A 25,295-nucleotide genomic window follows, 5' to 3' on the forward strand; every position below is an offset into this window, starting at 1 on the left:
ACACATAATTCTCCAAATTTGCATTTTTCAGATAGGGAAGGGACAATCAGCAGGAGGGGTGCTTGACTGATGGAGCTTGGAGGCTTCTTATCTAAAGCCTCTCTCCACCCCCTTCCATCACATAGAGAAGAACAGCAGCAAAACATTATAAAAGGGGTTCAAGTATGGTTTCCACCGGGGGGGGGGGGGAAGGATCCACCCAAAGTAAGTAAAATCCTTTCAGTGGCAGCATCCATCACTTCAAAAAAATTAAGCAAGGAGCACTTTCAACTACACTACAAAAATATTTTTGCTTGAAAAGCTGTGCCCCTACCCCAATTATCCCTGAAACACGTACTAGAGTACCTAGAAGGCCAGTTACAGAGATAACAGTCTGGTTTTCTTTTGTCATATGTTTCCAGTGATACTCATATTAAGTCAAAAGGAAAAAAAACATTGATAACAGAATAACTGGATACCAGGTAACTTGTAAAATAAATTAGGAGCTGGTTATGAACACACAATCTGAGGTCCCGCTGGGCTGTTTCAACAAGCATGCCTACCACGCTTCTTGAAAAGTTACATCCGCAGGATTTCTGTTAAAAAAATCATGTTCAAAAAAGTTGGACGGAAACAGAATAAGAACAGATCTAGAGATGCAACCCAAATAGGTACATGCTCTTGAGAAGCACATGAGGGTGGGGGAGAAAGCCCACAAAATAGGGAGTTGAGCTGAACAAAGGCAACTCCTGGCTGAAAGGTACCATATTCTGAGAGAAGGCTTTGCTAACTCTAGCACCATTGTGAACAGACAATTACAATTTCCTTGAAAGCCTCCACATGTTTTGCAGTTTCCCAAAACAATCTGTTCCAGGAAAAATAGCCAGAAAACTACCATAAATCTACCACACATACCCTTTAGAAAAAGTCAGGTTTTGTAGATCAGGTAGCTTATTCACAGGTTTATTCCAAGTGGTGGCAATTATTGTACAGATCCTCAGGACCATGGAAAAAGACCAAATCAACACAGGATTTCAAGGGTGGGATTTTGGGGTGGGATGGGGGCGGGGGGAAGAGAATAAGATCAAATAATGACAGAACATAATTCCGATGGCTTATAAAGACTAACAGGATAATAAATTCAGACTCTTTTCTCTCCATGCCAGCATTTAAGTACCTATATCTCAACCCATCCGAGCAACCCCAGGACTATGCAGGGGACTAAAAAAAGAGGGATGATTAAGAGACCTTTGGATCATATTCCTCCCTTCTGTTTATAAAGAGAGTCAACATCACTATACTCCCAAGAACCAATTAGTAAAGGAGAGCAACAGAGGCAGGTTAATTTAGGACACTCCTATGGTGCAAATATTCAGCTATCTCCAACAGTTGTTTTTCCACAAACAACAGGTGCCACTGCCTTTGGATGGTGGAAGCTGTACAACCATTTAAAAGTACCTCTCATAACTTGCTGATATCTCCCCATCACCACACATTTTTTAAAATAAAACTTGCTGAGCAAAAGTACATTTCCCCATTCATTTGAAAGTATGAGCTTTTGCTCAGAAGTTATAACAGCCGAAACGAAAACGAGAGAGAGAGAGAGACCAACTTAATACAGAATTTCAACCACCCAGAAGAAAAATAACTGAGCACCATCTATTTTAATAGTGGGATGAAATAGTCAGCTACAGAGAGGGTTTGGCTTTCCACATTTTCTCTTTTGGCATTCCTCATTGCCACCTTCAACAGATCACCTTCTGTCCAAGGTTACCTTTATTCCTCTGCTAACAAATAAAAAGACAATGGTGTCAAGTCTATGTGGCTTCCTCTTCAGTCTCACGGAGAACCAAGGTAGGTAAAATGCTACAAAAAATGAGAAAGGCCCCTAAGGTTCTGACTGAGATACTGACTTCGTGCTATCCCTTCCATCTTAAGCTGCAGGATCAGTCTACACCAGGTCACACTTAGGAGTGACCTCTATAATCCTAAGGACCAGAAACATGATCTTTAATAATAATAATAATGAAGGGGCAAGAAGCAACAGAACATCAAATGTGGTTACAAATCCTCATACTGGATGCAACGTCCCAGTTTTAAAAATAGTAAAATAATTGACAGTAAGAACTCAAAACCACCTTCGCCTTCCAGCTGAAAATGGGTGAAGGGCATGGCCATCAGAATTTATCTTGCAGCTTGGGAAAATACCCAGACTCAAAAAGGGGGGGTTTGCACTCCCAACTGTGCAACAGAGTCTCTCTCCTTCAGAGGATAATACACTTCCTTTTGGAAGATTTCTTCTTGCGCCCATTGCTGATCTTTTCCTTGTGTTTTCGGATTTCTCGCACCAGGGTGTAGAAAGCATCCTCCACTCCCTTTTAAGACGAACGAGTATACCAAATGAAAGTAAGAAAAGACACAAACAGAAGACATCGTTAAGATTTCCCATTTAAATATTAGATGGGTCAGGGGTATTGGATTTTCATGCCGGTGATGGTTTTTTTTCTATCCATTGCTAGTAGGCAGAAATAATATTACTTGGGGGTGGGGAGGTCATCACGCTATTCCTGTTTACAGGATCCTTTCTCTCCCGATAAGCCATTTTCTTCATATCAGTAAACCATTCATTGACATCTGCCTCCATGGTCAGAAAGGTTTTTTGGCAACTGGACACCAGCAGTAGAATGAAAGGAGTAGAATGCTGATAATCGTCTTATCATTAAGCTGACGCAGCACGAACTAAGAGGGCAGGCATTAATGACATGGCAGTTCGCAAATAAGAATGGTTCCCTTGTACCAATGCCATTCCTAATCCAAGTCATATAGGAGAAGAGCAACTCTGCTGGGTTATAGTGTGGATCCCGTTGTTTGGCATTTTGAGCACACAGCCAACGTAAAGCAAAACTCTTTGCTTTTCGTCTACATGCTGATGAACAAAAAATGTAGGCTGGAAATGCATGACTTGGGGGGAGGGGGCGCGTGGATGCTGCCGTTACACTTGGGCAAGATTCAGCTGTAATTTATCCCCAAACCCATTTGGGACATTGTCTTGAGCTATAGCTACGAAGATCAAAGACCTTTCACTTTCTCCCACATGCACAGCAAATATCATACCTGTCTGGTTTTGGCAGAGGTCTCTACAAAGGGGATTCCGTAGCTTCTGGCAAGCTCCTGGGCTTGTTTTGTATCCACCGTCCGGGAGGGCAGATCACATTTATTGCCAACAAGCACCATCGGAACATCATCGGAGTCCTTCACACGGTTGATCTGCTCCCTGGAATTACAAAGGCAGCGAGTCACAAACAGGGAACAGCCGCCTAGATCAGCAGCTCCCAAACTAGATTCTGGTTTGCCCCCCAAAGTAAAATATATTTGAGATTATTGGTGTTAATGAAGTATGCACCAGAAGTTCAGTTCGTCCTGTGTTTAATCTGTGTGCAAAGCAACTGAGGTCCAAATTAAATGTGACATACAGATGTATGCATGAGAACATAAGAAAAGCCCCGCTGGATCAGGCCAATGGCCTATCTAGTCCAGCATCCTGTTCTCACAGTGGCCAGCCAGATGCCCGTGGGAAGTGCGTAAGCAGGACCTGAGCACAAGAACACACTCCCATTTTTTTGGGTCTAACCCAAAAAGGCTTAGAAAGTTCCCAAGTTTGAGAGATATGGTGCGGTGGGGTTGTTTAATCCCTTTCCCTTTTGCTGCTTTAAATGTCACAACTAGCTGCTTTCCTCTGGTGGGGGAGAAAAGCAGTCAACAAAAGCTATTCCAAGGAAGAGAATAAAACAAAAAAAAAAGGACTGAACAGCACTTGCCATTACCTGACCCTAAGTCACTGACTTTTGTTTTGCTTTGGTTGGTTGGCTTTCTTTTTAACACACACACACGAAGTAATACATGCAGCCATGTGCCAGTGTAGTTTGCCCTTAAGAGACAGCCATTCTACACTTAAAAATTAGATATTGCACACACTTCGGAGTGGTTTGCTGCTGAAGTATGCATTCATACTTTTTTAGAAAGAGACTTTAGAGAAGTCTAGAGATGTGAAGGCCTGGCAAAATCCCAGAAAAATTAAAAGAACACATTGGTGTTTGTCGATTTTTCTGAAGCTTGTTTTGCTTTAAAAAAATAAAAATTACAAAATAGTTTCTTTTAGACTAAGGAACAGAATATATTTAATACCCAGAGGTCCATATATTTACTCCCCCAAAATTATTTCTAAAATTGTGTAACAGGGAGACTTTTATGTACAACTACAGCAGATCATTACAGTTCCTGTACACGGAGGACAAGCAAGCCCTGAGTTGTACACAGAGTACAACTTTCAAATGCAAGAGCACGAGGAAGGATTCAATACTGTCTTTGTGGCTTTCATCTTGTTGGCATACTTGGTGGATCTGTTTCTGCTCTGACTAGGCCTCAAAGGACTGGGAGTGGGGGAAAGTATAGCGCAAGAGCAACATAATTTTGTTGACATCCAATTCATGCTGCTACAGATTTGTTGGATCCAAGATTCAAGGGCAGAAGCATCAGTGATGGTACCACTGCTGCTACATTTGACTAGATGACAACAGAAGCAGCATACTTAGGGACTGATGCTGAAAAGGTACTTTCCAGTGTTGCAGAGTGCAGAGCATGTTCAGGTACTTAGCCCAGGAATGCAGTCTGGGATGCTTCCAAGCATATTGGTTCCTGACATATGGTGACAAAGGCCTTTGCACAATGCAGCTTCCAACTCCTCTTCTTACCTACCGCAGATTCTTCCACCTTCTGCTGCAAGTCTTGCCCGCCCGCCCACCCGCCCAATGTGATGGCGCTAGCCCAAAAGGGGCTTTGCAGGCCCTGCCAATTGGCAATGCCTGCAAAGCTCCATTGCGTAGTACTTCCCAGGTAGCAACCAGCTAGTTGTCAGGTGCTTGAGAATCACAGCACAAAGAATATGCAAGGCCTGTGCTTGGCGCCTCCCAAACAATAAGCTTAGGGCTTGCAAAGTTCCTGAAGCGCCCAAACTCCAGCTGGTTCTCAGGCAATTGGCATGTGCTTTGAGAAATGTCAGGTGGCTGATGGGTGGGTTGTCCCACCCACTTGACAAAGGTGGCCTGCAGGGGTAGGGGGAGATGGGGACTAGGCCAAAACGGTTCCCCACCCCTGCTATACAGGAAGGAAAACAGATGGAGGACAGAGAGAAGCCAGCTGCCCACACACCTGTAGTGGTGAACATCTTCGAAAGACTTTGTGTTGTTGATTGCAAAGACACAGAGGAAGCCTTCTCCTGTCCTCATGTACTGGTCACGCATAGCACTGTACTCCTCTTGCCCAGCTGTGTCCAAGATATCCAAGAGACACGTCTCTCCATCGATTACCACTTGCTTCCGGTATGAATCCTGGGGTTCAGAAGCACCAAGAGCAGCAAGAGTGAAAGAAAAGATGTTAACAAGTGACATGGGAAACATGGGTGTAAAGCACAGCAAGAGAAAGCCAGCAAGGAGGCAGTTGGAAACAAATGGTTCATGCCAAAATTCAGGAAAGAAATGGACCCAATCTTGGACGTGATTTAAAAAAAAGATTTTAGCTGCCTCTATAAAGAATGGAGAGCTCAGCAAGCATCGCTAAACTGCAGCCCTCCAGATGTTTTGGCCTACAACTCCCATGATCCCTAGCTAACAGGACCAGTGGTCGGGAAAGATGGGAATTGTAGTCCAAAACATCTGGAGGGCCGAAGTTTGGGGATGCCTGGCTCAGAGGGAGACAAAGCAATAGAAAGAGGACTAGCGTTTTAGAAGCCCAGAAAAGAGATGTTATTATCCAAAGCTTTGGAGATGGCAGGCAGGTCAAGAATATAAGGACTCGGAAAAGGCATACAAATGGGGCCATGCAGAACTTGCTGCCAACATTACAAAGTTCACATACCTCTATAGTGGGATCATACTCGTCCACAAAGTGATTCTGAATCAACTGTATAGTCAATGCACTCTTCCCAACACCACCAGCACCCACCACCACCAGTTTGTATTCTGTCATCTCTGCTGGGTTCCAGAGCAAGCTGAACAAAGAAAAAAGAAAGTAGAATCAAGCTCTAGCAGAAGACACAGAGTCAGTTCCCCTCTGTGCTACCCAGAGTTTGCATGAGTTTTGGCCACATCTTCCTAGATATTCCGGTAGTTCCTAGCCAGATTGCTATGTCCATTCTATTTGCAGGAAATCCTTTCAACACTTTCCCCAAAGGCAGCACTCTGAATTGGACAATCTAACTAGAATTCTTGCTTTTTCCAGGTAGATGAATGTCAGGTCACTTTATCATGAAGCTGGGATTGGTGTTAGTTGATTCCTTCTCATACAGAGCTGCTAGAGAAATTGCAGGCAGCAGGACTGTGTCTGCGTCAGGGATGCTTATGGCTACCAGCTTTTACCACCACCACCCTGGAACCAAAAATCAACAACAGCAACAACAACAACAACCCTGGACACCTGGGTGGGGCCACAAAGGAACCTGGAAGAGGAGCTACACAGCCCAAAGAATATATGGTGGATCAGAGGATTCAACTTTGGAGGTTTTTACTGTTGATTTATACAGCATCAACTAAGCACACAACTCTTTTAGCAAAGTGTCTCTGTCTCAAAGTGCTTACAAAATAAAAACTGAGAAAGGAGAGGACATGGAAGTAGGGAGGCCTATGCATTTATTTCAGTTACATGTAATCAGACCTGGTTACTACAGCAGGATGTGGGAACTAAAGGGTTGCAGTAAAGGCTTCTCAAGGGTTGTGGATTATGGGTGATGTCTGGTGGAATTGAGTGCTGAGACTCAGGTCACTTGACAGAACACTGGCTGCCTGCCCCAGTGCTTCCTGCAACTTAATGAAACAGCATTTGCCTTGCATGCAAAGGGTCCTGGGTTCTATCACTGGCATCTCCAGGTAGAACCCTGTCTGAAGCCTTTGAGAGCTGCTGCCAGTCAATGCTGATACGGTAGCTGTAAACCAGACAGAACAGAAGCCAGCTTCCTATGTTCTTAGGCAGGTTGAATCAGTACAGCTGATCCACACCAGCCATGCAGGGTCCCTGCCCATCCCCACAACAACTGTTGCTCGTTTCAACAGCAGTTCCAGAAGTAGCAGGTTCAGTTCAAACCTTTGGACCCACTTGCCCATTTCAGCGGTCCACCAGCGTAAGGGAAGGTACGTCTGGCTGGACTCTGGAGGCCTACATCCTGAGATTTCTACTCCTTGCTACAACTCCACACACACACACACACACACACACACCCGCCCGCGCGCAATATTACAGGGGTGCATTTGCTGGCCTCACTGCCAAGCAACCCCAGTTCTGTGGAACGACACCGAACCCACCCAATCGCTCCATGCAAGCAAAAGTCAAGATTCCTCCGTCAGATGCGGCCCACCTGGGGGAAGAAGCAGGAAGGGATCGTGGACGCTTGCCAAGGAAGAGAGATGCGGGCACAAACCACACACGTGGGAAACCTGGGACGAGGCAGAAGGCTGGACTTGAGGGGAAGAGGCTGCCCGGGAGAAAAGAGGTGGTGGCGGCGGCGGCGGGATGGGTGGAGCCAGTGCCGGGCTCCCTCGGTCGGTATTGCAACACGCCTCGCGCAGCTGCCAGCCCTCTTTCTGCCCTCGTCCTCCCGCAGGCAGGCAGGCATCTGCCCTCCCGGAGCCCTACCCCGGCTGCGCGCGCAGAAGCAGCCACCTTGCCATGTTTATGCACCGCTTTTGCTAAGCAGGTGCCCCACCCTGGCGCAACCCCACAATGGCTGCGCGCCTCCAGGGGCCGCGAACCGAGCGTCAACCCGGCGGCCCTTGCAGAAGGGAAGCCCCCGCCGCGCCCTGCCCTCTCGCCCTCCGCTGCCCTTCCAAGCCCCCCCCAACACACGCCCGGCCGGCCGCCCTACATCCCCTTTGGGGGGCTGCTGTCAATCACCCGCCCCCGCCCCCTCGCCTCTTGGCACTCACCCGCCCTACGGGGAGGGGGAAGACAGGCTCGGGGTCTCAGGCACCCCCCATGCGGGAGGGAAGGGGGGCCAGCGGCGGCAGCGGCGCGCGCTCTCAGGGCCCTGGGCCGGCAGCGGAAAACCCCTCCCTCCGCAGCCTGACAGCTCCCCTCCGCGCCCCGCCGGGCTGAGCCGCCCGGCCAATAGGAGCGCGCCGCCGCCCCGGATTGGCCAATCGGAGTCGGGTGGCGCCATAGAGTCGAGGGGAATGGGTGCGGCTAGAGAAGCTGCCGGATGGGCTGGAGGACTAGGGCGGCGACGGGAGGGAAGAGCGTCCGCCAGAGGTTGGCATGGACGGGCTTGCGGGAGGCGGGGCGGGTGAGATTTAAAGGGCCAGCGGGGGCCCCCCCCCAGTTTCTCTCCCTCCTCTGTGGGTTCAGGCAAATTTGACGGCTGGCGCTGCAGGTTGACTAGGGAGTAGGCCCATGGATTTAACAGAGGTCGGGATAGCTGGGCGGTGGCATAGCTGCCAAGTTTTCCCTTTTCTCGCGAGGAAGCCTATTCAGCATAATGGAATTTCCCTTAAAAAAAGGGATAACTTGGCAGCTATGGGCGGTGGGCATGTGCAGAATCATAGAACTGTAGCGTCGGAAGGGACCCCGAGGGTCATCTAGTCCAACCCCCTGCAATGCAGGAATTTTTTGCCCAACGTGGGGCTCGAAACCACGTCCCTGCGATTAAGAGTCTCATGCTCTAACGACTGAGTTATCCAAAGGGAAGCAGGTTAGACTTGGGAGAGCTTACCTCTGCTTATTTGGGCTTGAATAGAGACCGTGGGTTCCTTTCCTGCTGCGGATCCTCATTAAAACACCCTTGTTATTTATCCCACCACTGCTCAGAGCTGCTGAAAAGGGCCGCTTCGCTTATTTCGCAGGCACTCCAGCTCCAACTGAATTGTTGTCCCTTCTCTTGCATTTCATTTCTCCTTGAGCCCGCTGCTTAACATACTCACCCTAACTTGTCTGTATCCCTGCAACAAAGGATTGTACTTTAAGATGATGATGATGGAAGTGACTCTGAGTCCACAAATAATGTATTGCTTGCCTTGGACCAGGAGCAGGCAGGCTGCAGACTCGGCATAACTTTGTTTTGTTTTGTTTTGAACTAGAACATCAGGATCCACCAGCCAGAACAAGGTGAGGAATGATGGCATAGAGGACTTGTGCACACTTTGAACCAAGTGCCAGTGTACCCTTGGGCACATTTCAGTCCTGGAATTTGTTTTTTGACCCAGAACTGGATCACACAGTCCTTTCAAATGCAAATAGTTCCTGGTTCCCCATCCCCAAGTTTTCTTCATTTCAGCGATTTATTTCAGAGAAGGGATGGGAGGAGACATTTTGCTGCTGTTGTCATTAAACTCTTGGGAGTCAAAAATGCCTGTTGATCATCCTGAGAGCTACCAGTAAATCTTGACGTACCTTCTCCTCATCCATGCCTCTTGCCCTGCCAGGGCTAGAGGGCAACCAGGGCCCCCCAAACCAGCAGAGGGACCGTTGCTGCCCTAACAGTGCTATCATTTTGACTTGGCACAAAGGGGTGTCAAACTCAAATTCATCAGGGGCCGCATCAGCAGTTTGGTCACCCTCAAAGGGCCGGTTGTATCTGTAGGACTATGTGTCCACTCTTTATTATCATAAATTATTGTCACTGCATTCAATTATTACTGTTTTTTGTAATAATGTAAGTAATAACTAGCTCTGAAAGCAGAAACATAGTCAGAATAATGGCAAGTAGATATTCAAATGTACAATTATTGTACAATTTATTGAAAAATGATTTTTGGTAACTGCACTGGGTGGTGGAGGCTCGCTAGGGTTTCATGCAGGACCTTTGCAGAGCTACTAGTACCTGGAGATGCTGGGGTCCTTCTGCATGCAGGACAGATGTTCTGCCAGTGAGCCACCACCCTTCACCAAAGGGACTGGCTGAGGTTGACTCACTGGAGCTGCTCTCCTGGTTCCAGGGTTTAAGGGCCAGAAGTATAAAGCAGCATCCTATGTTTCTGAGGAGAGGGAGAGGGAGGGGATGGGAGGGGAGGAAGGAAGGAAGGAAAGAAGGAAGGAAGAAAAGAGGGAGTGGGAGGGAGAGAGGAAGGAAGGAAAGAGGGGAGAGAAAGAAGAGTAAGAAAGAAGGAATAAAGAAGGAAAGAAAAAGAAAGAGGGAGAGAAGACAGAGATAAAGAAGGAAGGAAGGAGAGGGAAAGAAAGAATAAGAACGAGAGAGAGGAAGGAAGGAAGAAAGGGAAGGGGGGGGTTGCCGCCTTGATTCAGCGCCAGAAAAGAGAGCGAAGGGACCCAGGGGCAAAAAGCATTTTCCGTGCAGCGTGAGGCAGCGGGTGTCCGTTTTAGGAGAAGTGCGTAAAGCCTCAGAGTTGCACGTTCGTGAGGCTGAGCCGCGGCAGGAGGAGGAGGAGGTGAGGCAAGAGGAGGAGGAGGAGGCGGCTTGCCGGGTCGGTGCCCGGCGACGCCGTGCGGAGAGTCCCGAGCCTCTGGGACGCAGCAGTGCTCTGTAGCACTTTGAATCCTCCTCCTTCTCCACGCAGCGCTGCTGGGTGCTTTGTCTGTGCTTCAGCAGCAGCAGCAGCCGTTTCCAGGTGCCAAGCCGTGGCAGGAGGAGGAGGATTCAAAGTGCTACAGCGCACTGCTGCGTCGCAGAGGCTCGGGACTCTCCGTGCGGTGCTGCTCCAGCCGCCTTTCTATCCCCCCGGCCCCAGCTGTTTGTCGGGGCTTTGTCGGCGCGGCGCTTCAGCAGCAAGGTCCCGCTGCTGGGTCCCGCTGGCTGGGGCACTCGGCGGGCCACATGACGAGGTCTGGCGGGCCGGATTTGGCCCCCGGGCCTTGTGTTTGACACCCATGATCTAAGACGATTAGATGTAGCCTGCAGTTGCACCCAGATGACCTATTTACTGAGCGTTCATCCTGATTTGTTTGCAGAGTTTATGGGGAGGCCAGGCGACATTGGTTGTTCATTGAGCATCGATTCTGATCTGTATGTGAGGAGGTTATGCGACGTGTCAGACAATTGTTCTCCCATACCTTCTGATGAATTTCCTCTTCATTTTTTTACAAAAAGTCTGCTCTTTTGGGGGAAGTGGGTTTGTTGTTCAAGATCTCCAAAACCTCTCTGATTGGACAACCTGAATTGGTCACTGTAGGATGGAACCCCACCCTGCAAATAGCAACAGTTCTGAAGTGCCCTAAGAGAACTCCCAGTCTGCATGTCCCACCTCTTCCAGGTTAAAAAGGTAAAGGTACCCCTGACCGTTAGGTCCAGTCACGGACAACTGGGGTTGCTTGCTCATCTCGCTCTATAGGCCAAGGGAGCCAGCTTTCGTTCGCAGACAGCTTCCGGGTCATGGTTTCAGGGGGCCAAACTGAAATCCTGACCTGGGAGAAACATGAAGCCATGAGGGTGCGGGGGAGGCCAGGGCTTTGGGCTATATGGCTTATCCACCTAGCTGCACAGCAGCTGGGAGAAAAACATTGTGATCCAGTTATTAAGAGCACAGTGATCTTACTAAGAGCAGGGTGGCACGATGTGTTTGCTTTCACAGTTTGCGTGCAAAAAGCCCCTACATACCCACACCCACACCAGTGTGATGTCCATGGGTGTAGGCAGAGAGGGGCAACTGTCCCCAATCAATACAAATCAATAAAGTACATAGCTAACTGAAGTTCTGCCCCCCTAACAAAAATCATGGCTACGCAATGGTGATGCCTTAGTGCACATTGATGTGCTTTGATAGTGCACATTAACAGCAAGATCGGCTTGGCTGAATCTTTCCCGACAGCTTTGCATTTTTTCAGTTCTATTAGGTCACAAAGGTAACATTTTGGATGGGTGCCAGGAAACTAATTTCTAATCTCCTTCCCGAAACATGGTTGGCAATGAACATATGGCCCTGCGAACCCAAGGGTCCTGGATGCCACCCTGAGAATCTTGAAAATCTACTCCAGTGCTCCTTTCAAACCCCCAGCCGTTAACAAACAAGCAGTGAGAAATGGATGTACGCAAATACGCTTTTTGCATGTTGCAAGAAGAGGCCTCGAGTGCCTCTTTGCATCTTTTGATGACCTATTAGCTTCTGACAAATCAGTTCTATATTGGGTACTACTCCCCTCCCAGAGCAGCCTGGACTCCTGACGTGTTGCAGGTGCCTCTTCTTTCCCGAAAGGTCTTCAAGATCTCTAATGGGACCATTAGGCCAGATGCAGATGAAAGTCCTTGTCCTAAAGCCCAACAGGGTACCAATTAGATTCAGAGGGCGAACTGGGGGGGGGGGGAATTACAGGATGCAGTGAAAAATAGGACTTGGGCAGGAGTGGCATTCAATGCATTAAATTGTGCCGGAAAGAAATCTTAAGTAGCTGGGGTGGCATTTGCCTCCCATATCCCCCTGCATCAGTTTTTAGATAGGAAACGACAACAGGACACAGGAGTGCTTATTTTTGTTCAAATAATCTGTAAAGCAGAATTTCCAATCCCCAGCCAGGTGGTGCCCTCTGTATGGCTTGGAGCTGATGGGATTTGTAATCTGGAGGACACCAGCAGCTTGGGGAAGCCAGCTTGAAGCATATGCTGATGAGACTGTTGTTGTTAACCATATATGATGCTTCAAGCAGGCTTCCCCAACATGCCGGTGTCCTCCAAAGGCTTTAGACTACAAATCCCATCAAACCCAACCATACAGAGGGCCCCACCTGGTCAGGGAAGGCTACATTACAGTATTAAAACAAGTACTGGCTAGGAGCAGGATCCCTGAGGAATCTGGAGATGGAGCAAGGCTTATTTGGGAGCAGGGTTGCCGTTTTTATAATAGGCCATCTTCCAGGCCTTTAAAAGCTCTGTCTGAAGTTCAAAGATCAGTCCAGCCTCTCCCCCAGCATGAAGCTAATGTAGTGGAGAATTAAAACTTTATTTGTATGTGTCCGACTGCTGCAGAAGGCAGGGTGGCTAGGCCTATTGGGGGAGAAGAAGTTGGACGCCCTCGCTGGGAGTTCCAGCTGCTGATTTCTTTAGGGGTTGGGGAGTGAAATTTGGCCAGGAGAGCTGGAGAGTTTGGGTCTGGTCAGGGCCGGCTCTAAGGCAAGGCTGGGTGGTGCAGGGCGCCTGCTGCAGCGGCACTGCGTGCTGCGCCCGCCCGCCCGCCGCGGTGGGAAACAGGGCGGGGGGTGGTGCCGGAGAGATCTTGGCACCACGGCACCAGGGCGCCCGATATACTTAAGACAGCCCTGGGTCTGGTGCAGTAGAATCTGCATTGAAGGGACTGTGCCCATATGAGCCTGCCTGAGCCCATTATTCAGAAGTGAGATGGGTGGAGGTGACAAGGGACAATTTGGGATCTTTTAAGAACATAAGCAGAGCCTGCTGGGACTTGCCAGTGACCCATCTAGTCCAGCATCCTGTTCTCACAGTGGCCAACCAGGTGTCTGTGGGAAGCCTGCAAACAGGAGTGGTATTCAGGGTCGCTGCCTCTGAGGGCTTGTGCACACTGCACACTTTGGCTTGTCCTGTGGTGTGTTTTCTTCCACTTGTTCTAGACACGGTTCTGAGAGGCTTTTCATTCGTCCCACTGCTTTCCCCCAGAGAACCCGCTGTGAACTGCTGAATCGCAACATATGCCAGTCTGCAAAAAAAAACCTGACTGACGTTTGTTCCAATTCTGCGATAAACTGTGGGTTTCCCCTGGAAATGGGGCAGGGCAAACAAAGAACCTCTCAGAATTGTGCTTAGAAAGCCCGTGCCAAGCAGCAGTGTGGATGAGGCCTGACAGCGGCTGTAGAATATTTTCTGTCATAGGAGCCAACTCAAATAAAATATTTGAGGCCCACAAAGTTGATGGGCATTCCCGTTCAAATGGTGTGTGTGCACTGTATCATGTGATCGATTATGTGGGGTGGGCCTTACCTGGGCCCCCACAATATTATATTCAAGTTTGCACCCCTGTTTTCTGTGGTAGCACCTCATCTCTTGAATTGCCTCGCCAGAACAATTCACGCTGTGCCAATGCTAATAACATTTGGGCCTCAGCTCCAAAGTTTGCTTCCCTCCACCCCAGGATTTAATGTTAGATTGACCGATGCTCACCCAGCAATCTCTGTTTAATTGTGATATTTTATAGCAACTGATTTTAATGCCTCATTTTGGAAGCCGGCCTTACAGCACAAGGTGGGGTGAACATGTTTTAAATAAAATCCAGTAATAATGAACACACAGCAGCCCTCCAGAGTGGGCCTCCTTGGAGCTAGATCTCCAGATTTCTCTCAAAGATGGGATTGTTTGGGAAAGCACTGCAGGAGGAACAGCGTACACAGGTGAAGTGGCTGTAAGATCTGTGAGTTCTCTGGGAGGGCAGCGAGATTAGAGAAGAGGCAGCAGGGCACAGAGTTCTCTGGCCTCAAAAACAGGAAGGCCTCTTGGTAGGTGTCTACTTCTTGCATGGTTGACCACCCTCCTCCAATTCACTTTGAGGAGTCAATTAGCTCTAATTACCCCCTACCCCAATGTTCCATCAATTTTCTGACAAAGGATGTGAATAAATTGCACATTAAAAGAGATTAGTACATCTCTCTCTCTCTGTTCCCCATTCAGCTGGGTTTCTGGGGGCCATTACGGTCAATTACACATATGTTCCCGCCGCCCTGTGTCTTTTGTCTATGGAGTCATGACGCAACGCAACCTGTGCCTTCCCCCTCTATAAATCCTGGGTCCCCTACTTTGTGGGGAATCAGACATCCAGCGGCTCCTGGCAGGTTTCAAGGTATGAATTCCTTTAAATCTACGATGGAGGTTTGGGATTTAAGGGTGTTGGCTTGGGGGTGTGGGGCTGACAGACTGCTAAGAGAGTTTAAATGGAGCAAGCTTGTTTTCTGCTGCCTCAAGAGGGTGGGACTCAGGCAGAGGGATCCAATTACAAGAAAGGAGATTCCGACTGAACTTCCTGATAGTAAGAGCGTTTCAACAGTGGACTCTCCTTCCTTGGAGATTTTTAAGCAGAGGTTGGATGGCCATCTGTCAGGGATGCTTTAGTTGAGATTCCTGCATTGCAGGACTAGATGACCCAACTCTCCAGTTCCATGGAATGGGGCACAGCAGCGGTGTCACTTCTTTTTGCCCTAACGGGGTAGGCAGAAATTCAACAGGTTCGGTTTTTTGTGGCCTACCGGTAAAGCAGTGACAGAAATGTCTCCACCTGTTGAATGTATGGCTGTTGTGCAGGTGCCAAGAGGAACAGGAGCCCTGTCAGGGAAGATTTGGCATGCATGTACCACGTTTCATGCGCCTGCATCTTAAAAGCACCGTGAAGTCGTCGCTGTTTGAGAGGGTTGCAGGTCATTAGGGGCTAGAGGTCACGATGCGGCTGGGCTTTGAGCTGAAGAGAAGAGGCCCGCAGCTCAGTTATCTTTGGGCAGGTACCATCCAGCGCAGTGCCAGAGCGCATGATGCAGACCATGGGGCGCTGCCTTATTCTGAGATCAGCCTCTTTGGCCCTCTAGCTTAGTGCAACTACTCTGACTTGCATCTGGCCCTTCAAATGGCCGTGCTTGTGGAGGGATTGAATCCGGGAACATTGCATACAAAGCATTCCCTCTGGCAATGGCTATTGGCAGTCTTGGCTATGTGGATTTGCTGAGAGCATCATCCAGTGGGTGGAATTGGAAAGAAGATGAGGAGTGTGTGTGTGTAAGCAGACAGCGCTTTTTTTTCAAAGGCTTGAAATTACACTCACGGTGCCCTTGGTGCACACTTGTATCCTGCCACAGACCATAGCCGCTATGTGGCTCGTGACTATGGTCTGTGGTCAAACAGCTTTTGAAGACTTCTTAGTGCTTAAAACCCCCCTGCAAAACTGGCAACAGGCAGACAAAAATTGTATACACACCACCAAGGGAACCAATGTTATATATTCATCGTGCCTCTTGGGAACCTCTCAAGAAATAATGTCTATCATAATCCTGGTATTCTGGGTGGCGCTGTGGTCTAAACCACTGAACCTCTGGGGCTTGCCGATGAGAAGGCCGTTGGTTTGAATCCCCGCGACAGGGTGAGCTCCTGTTGCTCTGTCCCAGCTCCTGCCAACCTAGCAATTTGAAAGCACGCCAGTGCAAGTAGATAAATAGGTACGGCTGCAGCGGGAAGGTAAATGGCATTTCTGTGCACTTTGGTTTCTGTCACGGTTTCCCATTGCGCCAGAAGCGGTTTAGTCATGTTGGCCACATGACCAGGAAAGCTGTCTGTGGACAAACGCCGGCTCCTTCGGCCTGAAAGCGAGATGAGCAGCACAACCCCATAGTTGCCTTTGACTGGACTTAACCGTCCAGGGGTCCTTTACTTTTTGCTTTACTTATTCTGGATTGGGAATGTGATTTAGTGGGGGAAACAGAGTCAGGTTGGAAACCAGAATGATTCCTTGATTTCTTTCTTCCCCACAGATGATGTGGAGGTCTCAATCTGTGCTCTGTGCTTCTTTGCTCCTCTGTGGGCTACTCGGGGAATGCTGTGGAACCGTTCTGATGGTGAGTTACACCGGGCTCCCCCTGACCCACCCCAACAACTCTACTTGATAGGCCTCCCTCCGTCCCTCCTGATCGCCTGCATGGTCTGGTCTGGTCCTCACATGCAGCAGAAATGAAGTGGCAGGATGGAACTCCATCTGTTCAGACTGTTGCAGGTGGCACAGTTTGTTTGTTTGTTTTTAATGTATTTAGGCTTAATTTCAAAATAGGCTTCTAAGCAGCTTACTAAGCAGGTTCTGCATACATATCATGCATTTAAAGCACTCCCCCCCAAAAGCTTGGGAACTGTAGTTTGTGAATGGTGTTGTGAACTGTAGTTCTGCAAGGGGTAAACCACAGTTCCCGGGATTCTTGGTAGGGTGGGAGGAAAATGTATGGTCCGTATAAAACCCCAGTTTTGATTACTCCAACACTTTAAAAACAAACAAACAAACAAAAAATCCTTGTAGATAGACAGCAAATACATCAGGGATAAAGATTCTACCCCAACTATTTCCCAGCTATTCTGTGTGTGTGTGAGAGAGAGAGAGAGAGAGATAGATAGATAGAGAGAGAGATAGATAGATAGAGAGAGAGAGAGAGAGAGAGAAGAAACCTCTGACTTGTGTGGTTGAAGTTTAGGTCACATCTGCACATGGGCGCAGCCAGGGGGGGCATCTGCCCCCCATAATAAATAAAAATCAATAAAAATTCATAGCAAACTCAGGTTCTGCCCCCCCAACAAAAATCCTGGCTATGCCCATGCATCTGCACCATACATTTAAAGCACTATTAAATTGTGTGAATGGTCTTGGCTTCCCCTAAAAAATCTTGGGAGCTGTAGTGCTGAGAGTTGTTACTCTCCTTACACTTTCAGCACCCTGAATAAATGACCATTCCCAAGATTATTTAGCCATGGCTCATTAAAATGGCATAATCGTGCTTTAAAAGTAAGGTGCAAATGTGGCCCTATCGTGCAAGGGTGACAGTTACATCCTTTGCTCCGCCCAGTTTGGGCTCTAACGCCACCCACCTTTGTCTCTGGCCCTGCCCACCTCTAGCCCCTCCCACTTTTGGTCTCTGGCCCTGCCCACCCATAGCTGCCAAGTACCCCGTATTTCCCGGGAAACCCCCGTTTTTCCTTACCGTTTCCCGGAGGTCTCCCGTTCCAGCTCCTCTCCCGTTAATTTCCCATATTTTGGTTCCTGTCGGTGGCCATTTTTCTGGTGCCACTTTGCCCATCTATGGGCACCAGAAAATGGCTGGCGCCGGAAGTCGTGTCTACGCATGTCCGGAAGTGCATAGACGCAACTTCCGGGGTCGCTTTGCCCATCTATGGGCACCAAAAATGGCCGGCGCCGACACCGGAAGTTGCGTCTACGCAACTATGGACATGCATAGATGTGACTTCCGGCGCCAGCGCCAGCCATATTCTGGTGCCCATAGACGGGCAAAGCGACACCGGAAGTTGTGTCTACGCAACTTCCGGTGTTGCACAGCTGCCAATCCCGGATTTCTCCACGAGAGACTTGGCAGGTATGTGCCCACCTCTTGCCCCACCCACTGTTGTCTCTGGCCCTGCCCACCCCTAACCCCACCCACTGTTGTCTATGGTGTAAGCCACTACAGTGGAGCTCAATAGTACCTCGGTTTACAAACTTAATCTGTTCTGGAAGTCCGTCCTTAAACTGCATCCGTTCTTAAACTGAGGCGCGCTTTCCCTAATGAGGCCTTCCACCGTTCGGCTTCTGTTCTTAGACCGAGGTAAAGTTCGCAAACCAGGACACTACTTCCGGTTTTCCGGAGTTTGTAAACTGAATAGTTCGTAAGCAGGGTTGTTCTTAAACCGGTGTACCACTGTACTGGCATCTATCCCTCCATCCACAGAAGGTTTCCCCATAGCAAATGTCACCCTCTGACTCACTGTTGGCAGGCTTAGTTTCAGGGGACTTTTCCTCTTGTTACATGTGCAGCCCAAGGACAAACGCGGCTGGACCCTGAACAGCGCTGGATACCTCTTGGGACATCGTAAGTCAAGTCAGGATTTGCTTGGCATGAGAAAGATACAGCCACAGACCCTCCAAGTGTCTCTATCTTCTCGGGACGTCCCTGATTTAGAGAAGCCGCCCCAGTTTCTGATTTGATCCAGGAATGTCCCCGCTTTTCCTTAGGATGTCCCTATTTTCATTGCAGAAATGTTGGAGGTTCTGGAGTTATCCGACCCCCCGAGCCGTCTGAAGGCAATCCTGTATAAGGAAGGTTTTAAAATGTTTAATGATGTTTTTCTGTAAGTCGGAAGCTGCCCAGAGTGGCCGGGGCAACCCAGTAGGATATGTGGGGTATGAAATTATCATTATGGAATGGGACGTCCCTATTTTCATTGGAGAAATGTTGGAGGGTATGTGGCCAAAGGGCAAGGAGAAGAATGAAATAATATTGGAGGTTGAAGTTACCTTTCCCTTGGTGGTTAAATCCCATTGAATTCCATGGTACCTACTTCTGAGTAGAAGTGCCTAAGATTACACTATAAGGTATCTGCCACCATGTGTGGAAGCAGGTCCAGGAGTTGTTGTTGTTGTGTGTGTGTGTGTGTGTGTGTGTGTGTGTGTGTGTGTGTGTAGTAATTTTATGTTGTGAACTGCCCTGAGATCCTCTGGTATGGGGCAGTATACAAATTTAATAAATAAATACAGTGGTCCCTCTACTTACCTATTTAATGCGTTCCGAACGCACATTCGTAAGTCGAAAAAAATTGTAAGTCGAATTCCATAGGAATGTATTGGGAGAAAAAATTCGTAAGTAGAAAAAATCCTATCTAAACAGCATCCAAGATGGCGGACGGAGCTCCATTCGTGAGTAGAAACATTAGTAAGTCGAGTCATTCGTAAGTAGAGGTACCACTGTAGTTAATAATAATGAAGAACAGAATAAGAGGCCTGCTGGATGAGGCCAATGGCCCATCTAGTCCAGCATCCTGTTCTCACAGTGGCCAACCAGGAAAGCCCGTAAGCAGAACCCGAGTGCGAGAGCTGACACTCAGAGGATGCATGCCACCTCTGACTGTGGAAGCCAAGCAGAAGGCCTGCGATAGTGGAATACGCACCCGTTTCGTCTATGCCTCTGTCCTCTCTGCTCAAATAAACCTTTGCTGGTTTATTTCCCCGGCACTTCAGGAAACCTGCAAATCCTGTTGGGCTCGAGATGACATAACGATGCCTTTAGCATAACCACTTCAGCTCTCAGAGAAACATTTCTGCTGTTAGGGATGCCACCTTCCAGGCCTGGCATGAGCATGCAGCACCCATGGGCAGCTGCTGGAATGCCAGCGCAGATGCCTCTCCTGGGAAGGGCTGTAGCTCAGAGGCAGAGGCAGAGCATCTGCTTGGGATGCAGAATGTCCCAGGTTCGATCCCAAGCATCTCCAAGTAAGAGAGACTGAAACTCTGAAGAGCTGCTGTCAGCCGCTTCAGGCAGCACTGAGGCAGATGGGCCAATGGTCTGATTTTGTAGGGGTGGGGGAGGAATAAGTTGGGCTTTTAATGCAGAGCTGCTTATTTCACACTTTCTGAAACAAACAGCTATTTCTCGAAATACAGTCATACCTCGGTTTAAGTACGCTTCGGTTTGAGTACTTTCAGTTTAAGTACTCCGCGGACCTGTCTGGAACGGATTAATCCCCTTTCCATTACTTTCAATCGGAAAGTACGCTTCAGGTTAAGTACAGACTTTCGGAACCAATTGTGTACTTAAACTGAGGTACCACTGTAGGGACCCAGGTGGCGCTGTGGTTAAACCACAGAGCCTAGGGCTTGCTGATCAGAAGGTCGACGGTTCGAATCCCTGTGACAGGGTGAGCTTCCGTTGCTTGGTCCCAGCTCCTGCCAACCTAGCAGTTCGAAAGCAAGTCAAAATGCAAGTAGATAAATAGGAACCGCTACAGCGGGAAGGTAAACGGCGTTTCCGTGCGCTGCTCTGGTTTGCCAGAAGTGGCTTTGTCATGCTGGCCACATGACCTGGAAGCTATACGCCGGCTCCCTCGGCCAATAATGCGAGATGAGCGCGCAACCCCAGAGTCAGTCACAACTGGACCTAATGGTCAGGGAGCCCTTTACCTTTTACCACTGTACGCACTTCTCCAAATTGCAGGATGCGTCTCCCAGAACCAATTACACTCATACCTCGGGTTAAGTACGCTTCAGTTTAAGTACTCCACGGACCGTCTGGAACGGATTAATCCACTTTCCATTACTTTCAATGGGAAAGTTTGCTTCAGGTTAAGTACGCTTCAGGTTAAGTACAGACTTTCGGAACCAATTGTGTACTTAAACTGAGGTGCCACTGTGCGCACTTCTCCAAATTCTCCAGGGTGCGTCTCTCCAACCCAAGCATGCGTGTACTGTTATTATGGGATGGGAAAGTGTGCCTAAAAAATGTGTGTGTCAGTAAAAACCTGTAATGTATAAAAAGGCATTACGTCTTGCAGAAATGTGTATATCGGGCAAATCTGCATATAAATTTGAGGCGATACTTGCACTGATACGCTGGTAACTTTCAATGGGGCTGAAAAAGAAATTGAGAACAAGGTTAAATAAATAAATAAATAAATAAATAAATAAATAAATGTGCAGAACTGAGAAAAATGAGAAACAGAGAGACGTCAAAATCATGGACAGCTTTGTCCATTCATATTGACTAGCTCTAAGGCAACTTCCTTAGGGGAAAGAGTGCCCATCTCCTACCCTGCAGCATCTGGCTGGCCAATGTGAGAACAGGATGCTGCACCAGAAAAGCCCCTGGTCTGATCCAGCCAGGCCTCTTCTTAGACGGCTGCCCAATGGGTCATCAAATCAACGCAAAAAACAAGGGTTTTGTCATCCACCATCTCGGATTTTGATGAAACTTGGTGTACACCCTTCCCTTATGTTTGAAAGAAGCCCCTTTAATTTTTTCCCTTCTATCTCAAACGGTTTAAATTTTATAGCGCTTCAAAGTTTTGTGAAATCTGTGTTTCTGTCCCTCTTGAGATCCTTGGCCTTGTGTACATTTTATTTTTTTCCCTCCATAACCAATGATCAGATCTCTTTAAAATTTTAAACAGAGCTCAATAACATCATGAGGACTTGAGGAAAAAATACACCAGCACTCGAAAGATTTTAGAAATGTCTTTTTAAAAATGTATAAATGTAGGGTTTTTTTGGTGGAAAAACTAGGTTTAGAAAACCTAAATTTTCAGCGTGTGGGCATGATGGAATCAAAAGTTTTTGATGGTGAAAATTATTGCAAAGACATGCTCTTTCTCAACAAAGAATAAAATTTATGGGTCTTTTATGTACACAAGGCCGAGGATCTGAAGAGGGACAGATTTCATGAAACTTTGAAGTGCTATAAAATTAAAACCATTTGAGATAGAGGGGGAAAAATTAAGGGGGTTTCTTTCAACCATAAGGGAAGGGTGTACACCAAGTTTCATCAAAATCCGAGACAGTGGGTGACATGACCGCATTGAACTGACGTGGCGTCACTGGTTGTTTGCAACAATGAGTGTGGTGTAGTGGTTAAGAGCGGTGGACTCGTAATCTGGTGAACTGGGTTCGCTTCCCCACTCCTCCATATGCAGCTGCTGGGTGACCTTGGGCTAGCCGCACTTCTCTGAAGTCTCTCAGCCCCACTCACCTCACAGAGGGTTTGTTGTGGGGGACGAAGGGAAAGGAGAATGTTAGCCACTTTGAGACTCCTTTGGGTAGTGATAAAGCAGGATATCAAATCCAAACTCTCCTCCTCCTCCTCCTCCTCCTCCTCCTCCTCCTCCTCCTCCTCCTCCTCCTCCTCCTCCTTTCTCCTCAGACCTGGAGCTGGACTGGCCATCTCCTTGTTAGGGTAAAACAGGCAGGGTGTCAAGGGGCTGCATGTTAAGAGTAACTCAGTGCTAGCAATGTGCAAGGCCCTTTACAGATTAAAAGAATAAAACTGGGCAGGTCTCTGCCCCAAGGAGCTTGCAATAGGTTTTGGGAGGAAAACAAGGAGGGAGGGAAAATACTTCCTATCCGTCATCCTTATCATCATAAATTTGATCTCCTCACTCTTTAAATTAGTTTTCTGTAGGGTAATCCAGACAGACAGGCATGCAAGTTAAGTCTGCACAAGTTGCTAGTCCTCAGAGATTGCTACTGGTCTACATAACCTCCCGGATCCACGATAGTTTGTTTCTAGCCCGTTGATGGCGTAAGAGGAAAGAACAAGTTATTTTTCAATGTATGAAGACGTCCTGCCTGGTAGCTAAGGGGTGATTCTTATGTGCCACTAGTTAAAAGGCTGTTCACAAACCTGATGTAATCTGTATTTCCCCCCCTATGTAACCTGCAGCACTTCTCCCCTTGCACTCTCCTCTCCCCAAAGCAGATGCGCACCAGACACTGTACAACAAAGGGAGCCTGGCGCATAAGCGAGATGCTACGGAGGACTTGTATTCCGTAGGGCAGGATTCCTTGGGTGAGCACCCTTTCAATGACTTCTCTGCCCTCTCCCCGCATGCTCCATTATGCTTGTGTTATAAGAAAGAAAGAAACCCTGCTCCTTTTCCCAACCAGAGAATATCGAGAAGCAAAACAGCTAGTAAGCCTGATCTTTATTAAACTGTTGCAACAGGGTCCCGTCCCCCCCAGGGCCGTCTCAACCATGTCGCTCCGGCGCCCCCGCTCCACCCTGTTTCTTCTCGCGGCTGGTGGGTGGGCGGGCGCAGGGCGCAGCATGGCGATGCCCCCCTGCCGGGTCGGCGCCCTAGCACCCCATGCCACCCAGCCTACCCCTAGAGCCGGCCCTGGTCCCCCCCCGCAGGGAGGGAGGAGAGGAACCTCGAACAATGGCGTGCAAGCTCTTATATAGACTTTTGAAATTGCCCACCCTGTAGTTCGAGACCCCCCCCCAAAAAAAATCATACATACATCACTGAAAGGGGCGGGCTCCAGCAGAAATCTTGTCTGTCAGGATACTGATAATGGTCATTGATTGTTTTACCTGGGCAGCTTGGGCATTTCTTTTGAGATGCTAAATACTTAGTTCCTGCAAAATAAAAAAAATCCTTCCTGTAGTAGCACCTTAGAGACCAGCTAAGTTTGTCATTGGTATGAGCTTTCGTGTGCATGCTCTAAGGTGCTACTGGAAGGAATGTTTTTATTTTGTTTCGACTACACCAGAACAACACGGCTACCTACCTGTAACTTAGTTCCTGAATCCAGGTCGCAGGCTCACCCTATTCATACACAAATAATGCCCTTAAGACAGGATTTGTGAGCAAAGTGACAATGGGGCGGATATTTGAGGTTACTGGAAGAGTCAAAACGGCTTCAGGATGGTTCTCCTGTACTATTTCAGGCATGTGGTTTATATACTTATGTATGTGTTTGCCTTGTAAATTTATGAACATTTATTTTTTTATATACTGTAAGACCTTAGAATTCCTATAACACTTGCCTGTTCCCGTCAACTGCATTTCATCTGTCTTTCAGCACATGCTGTGCACTCCTTAGATGACAGCGCCTTCCAAACCCTGATGGATTTTCTATCCTACCTGAACCCCCAAGGTATGGACAGATGCTAGGTTCTTTGGGAGAAGAGGGACATTTTTTAAAAGGAGTTGGGAAACCTGGTTCTGAATTATTCTCTGCTTTGGAACAAGGAATGCTGGGAGCTCTGTGTGGAGCAGGGTAGGGTAGGGCTGGGAACCTGGAAAATCAAATCTCTCCTCCGTTGTCTTTTACAGATCAAAGAGCTGTTTCACGCCTGCCCTTCTTGCTGTCGGAGGAAGAGTCCTTGCGGCAGTAGCGGCCTGCCTCCAGCCTGCGCCCTTTCAGAGCTGCTTGCTGCTGCCACTACACCGCAGACCCCCCCATCCCCCCCACATACAGGATTCTGCTTTATTCCTGACACAAAGCCACCTTAATACATTCTGGCGCCCCAAACAGCTGTGCCCATTATATGCACAGCCATTTGAGAGCTCACCCCCCCTTTGAGAGAACCCCCTCCCCTTGACTAAGCCGCCCCAGAGATATAGGCTACAAACACGCCATACAGTTAAAGCGCATGACTTCTACCAAAGAATTCTGGGAACTGTAGTTTACCCACCACACAGTCACCATTCTCATAATTTGCTTCTCGGCAGTGGCACCCTCCCTGTGGAAGACCCTCCCATCAAATGTAAAGGAGATAAAGAACTACACAACTTTTAGAAGACATCTGAAGGCAGCCCTGTATCGGGAAGATTTTAACGTTTGACTTTTTTTTTTTTGCTGGAAGCTGCCCAGATGGGTGGGGAATAACAACAACAACAGCAACAGCAACAGCAACAGCAACAGCAACAGCAACAACAACTATTATTATTATTATTATTATTATTATTATTATTATTATTATCATCATCTTCAACAAACTACAGTTCCCCGGATTCTTTGGGTGGGGGAAGTCACATGCTTCCAATGTGCTTTAAATATATGGTGTGTGCAGAGCTATACACTCAAATTAGCTCAGCCTCCCCCATCATCATTACACCTTTACACGCTCCTTTCTAGACACACACACACACACATGTACGCATCATTTGCATGTGTGAGTTTGTATAGGAAGAAACATTGGAGTGTAGATGAACACATGTCCACATGTGCAAGGAGCACTCCTTTGGCACCGGCCCAGTGTCGCACCCTTGCCATGCTCGTGAACCTTAATAGGAATAGCCATAGCTCAGTTTTAGAAGACACACTTTGCATGGAGACACACAAATTTAACCTTCTTTTCTAAGCCTAATTGTTGTTGGG

The 25,295-nt window shown here is 48.0% G+C and overlaps 2 protein-coding genes across 3 annotated transcripts; one reads left to right on the plus strand and one right to left on the minus strand.

The window, feature by feature from the left end:
• Window positions 1-1,624: 1,624 nt before the first annotated feature.
• On the minus strand, window positions 1,625-8,103 carry LOC118094849 (GTPase HRas). Of its 2 annotated transcripts, none has more exons than XM_035135552.2 (5): window positions 7,953-8,103; window positions 5,893-6,025; window positions 5,188-5,366; window positions 3,094-3,253; window positions 1,625-2,354 (listed from the first exon to the last, which is right to left on the minus strand). In XM_035135552.2, the coding sequence occupies exons 2-5, from the start codon at window positions 6,001-6,003 to the stop codon at window positions 2,244-2,246; spliced, it is 561 nt and encodes a 186-aa protein (XP_034991443.1). In that variant the 5' UTR covers window positions 6,004-6,025; window positions 7,953-8,103; the 3' UTR covers window positions 1,625-2,243. The 2 variants fall into 2 exon arrangements, with proteins under 2 accessions (XP_034991443.1, XP_034991444.1); XM_035135553.2 differs by lacking the exon at window positions 7,953-8,103 and adding an exon at window positions 7,385-7,742.
• Window positions 8,104-8,218: 115 nt separating this feature from the next.
• Window positions 8,219-24,738, plus strand: LOC118095351 (galanin peptides-like). Its single transcript, XM_035136548.2, has 7 exons — window positions 8,219-8,274; window positions 9,099-9,126; window positions 16,426-16,509; window positions 18,462-18,516; window positions 22,852-22,977; window positions 23,994-24,068; window positions 24,248-24,738. Exons 1-7 carry the CDS (start codon window positions 8,225-8,227, stop codon window positions 24,307-24,309), a joined length of 480 nt encoding a protein of 159 aa, XP_034992439.1. The 5' UTR covers window positions 8,219-8,224; the 3' UTR covers window positions 24,310-24,738.
• The last annotated feature ends 557 nt before the right edge of the window (window positions 24,739-25,295 follow it).

The sequence above is a fragment of the Zootoca vivipara genome, chromosome 13 (assembly GCF_963506605.1).
Source record: "Zootoca vivipara chromosome 13, rZooViv1.1, whole genome shotgun sequence".
In the NCBI taxonomy this organism is placed as follows: domain Eukaryota; kingdom Metazoa; phylum Chordata; class Lepidosauria; order Squamata; family Lacertidae; genus Zootoca; species Zootoca vivipara.

What these genes read in the sequence shown, in the direction of transcription:
- LOC118094849 (XM_035135552.2), bottom strand. Translation starts at nt 6,003, where the DNA reads ATGACAGAATACAAACTGGTGGTGGTGGGTGCTGGTGGTGTTGGGAAG. An exon ending in AGTATGATCCCACTATAGAG is followed by an intron (nt 5,367 to 5,892) that starts GTATGTGAACTT and finishes TCTGAACCCCAG; the next exon opens with GATTCATACCGGAAGCAAGT. An exon ending in GAAGATGTTCACCACTACAG is followed by an intron (nt 3,254 to 5,187) that starts GTGTGTGGGCAG and finishes TTGTAATTCCAG; the next exon opens with GGAGCAGATCAACCGTGTGA.
- LOC118095351 (XM_035136548.2), top strand. Translation starts at nt 8,225, where the DNA reads ATGGGCTGGAGGACTAGGGCGGCGACGGGAGGGAAGAGCGTCCGCCAG. An exon ending in GATCCACCAGCCAGAACAAG is followed by an intron (nt 9,127 to 16,425) that starts GTGAGGAATGAT and finishes TCTTCCCCACAG; the next exon opens with ATGATGTGGAGGTCTCAATC. An exon ending in TGGATACCTCTTGGGACATC is followed by an intron (nt 18,517 to 22,851) that starts GTAAGTCAAGTC and finishes TGTAACCTGCAG; the next exon opens with CACTTCTCCCCTTGCACTCT.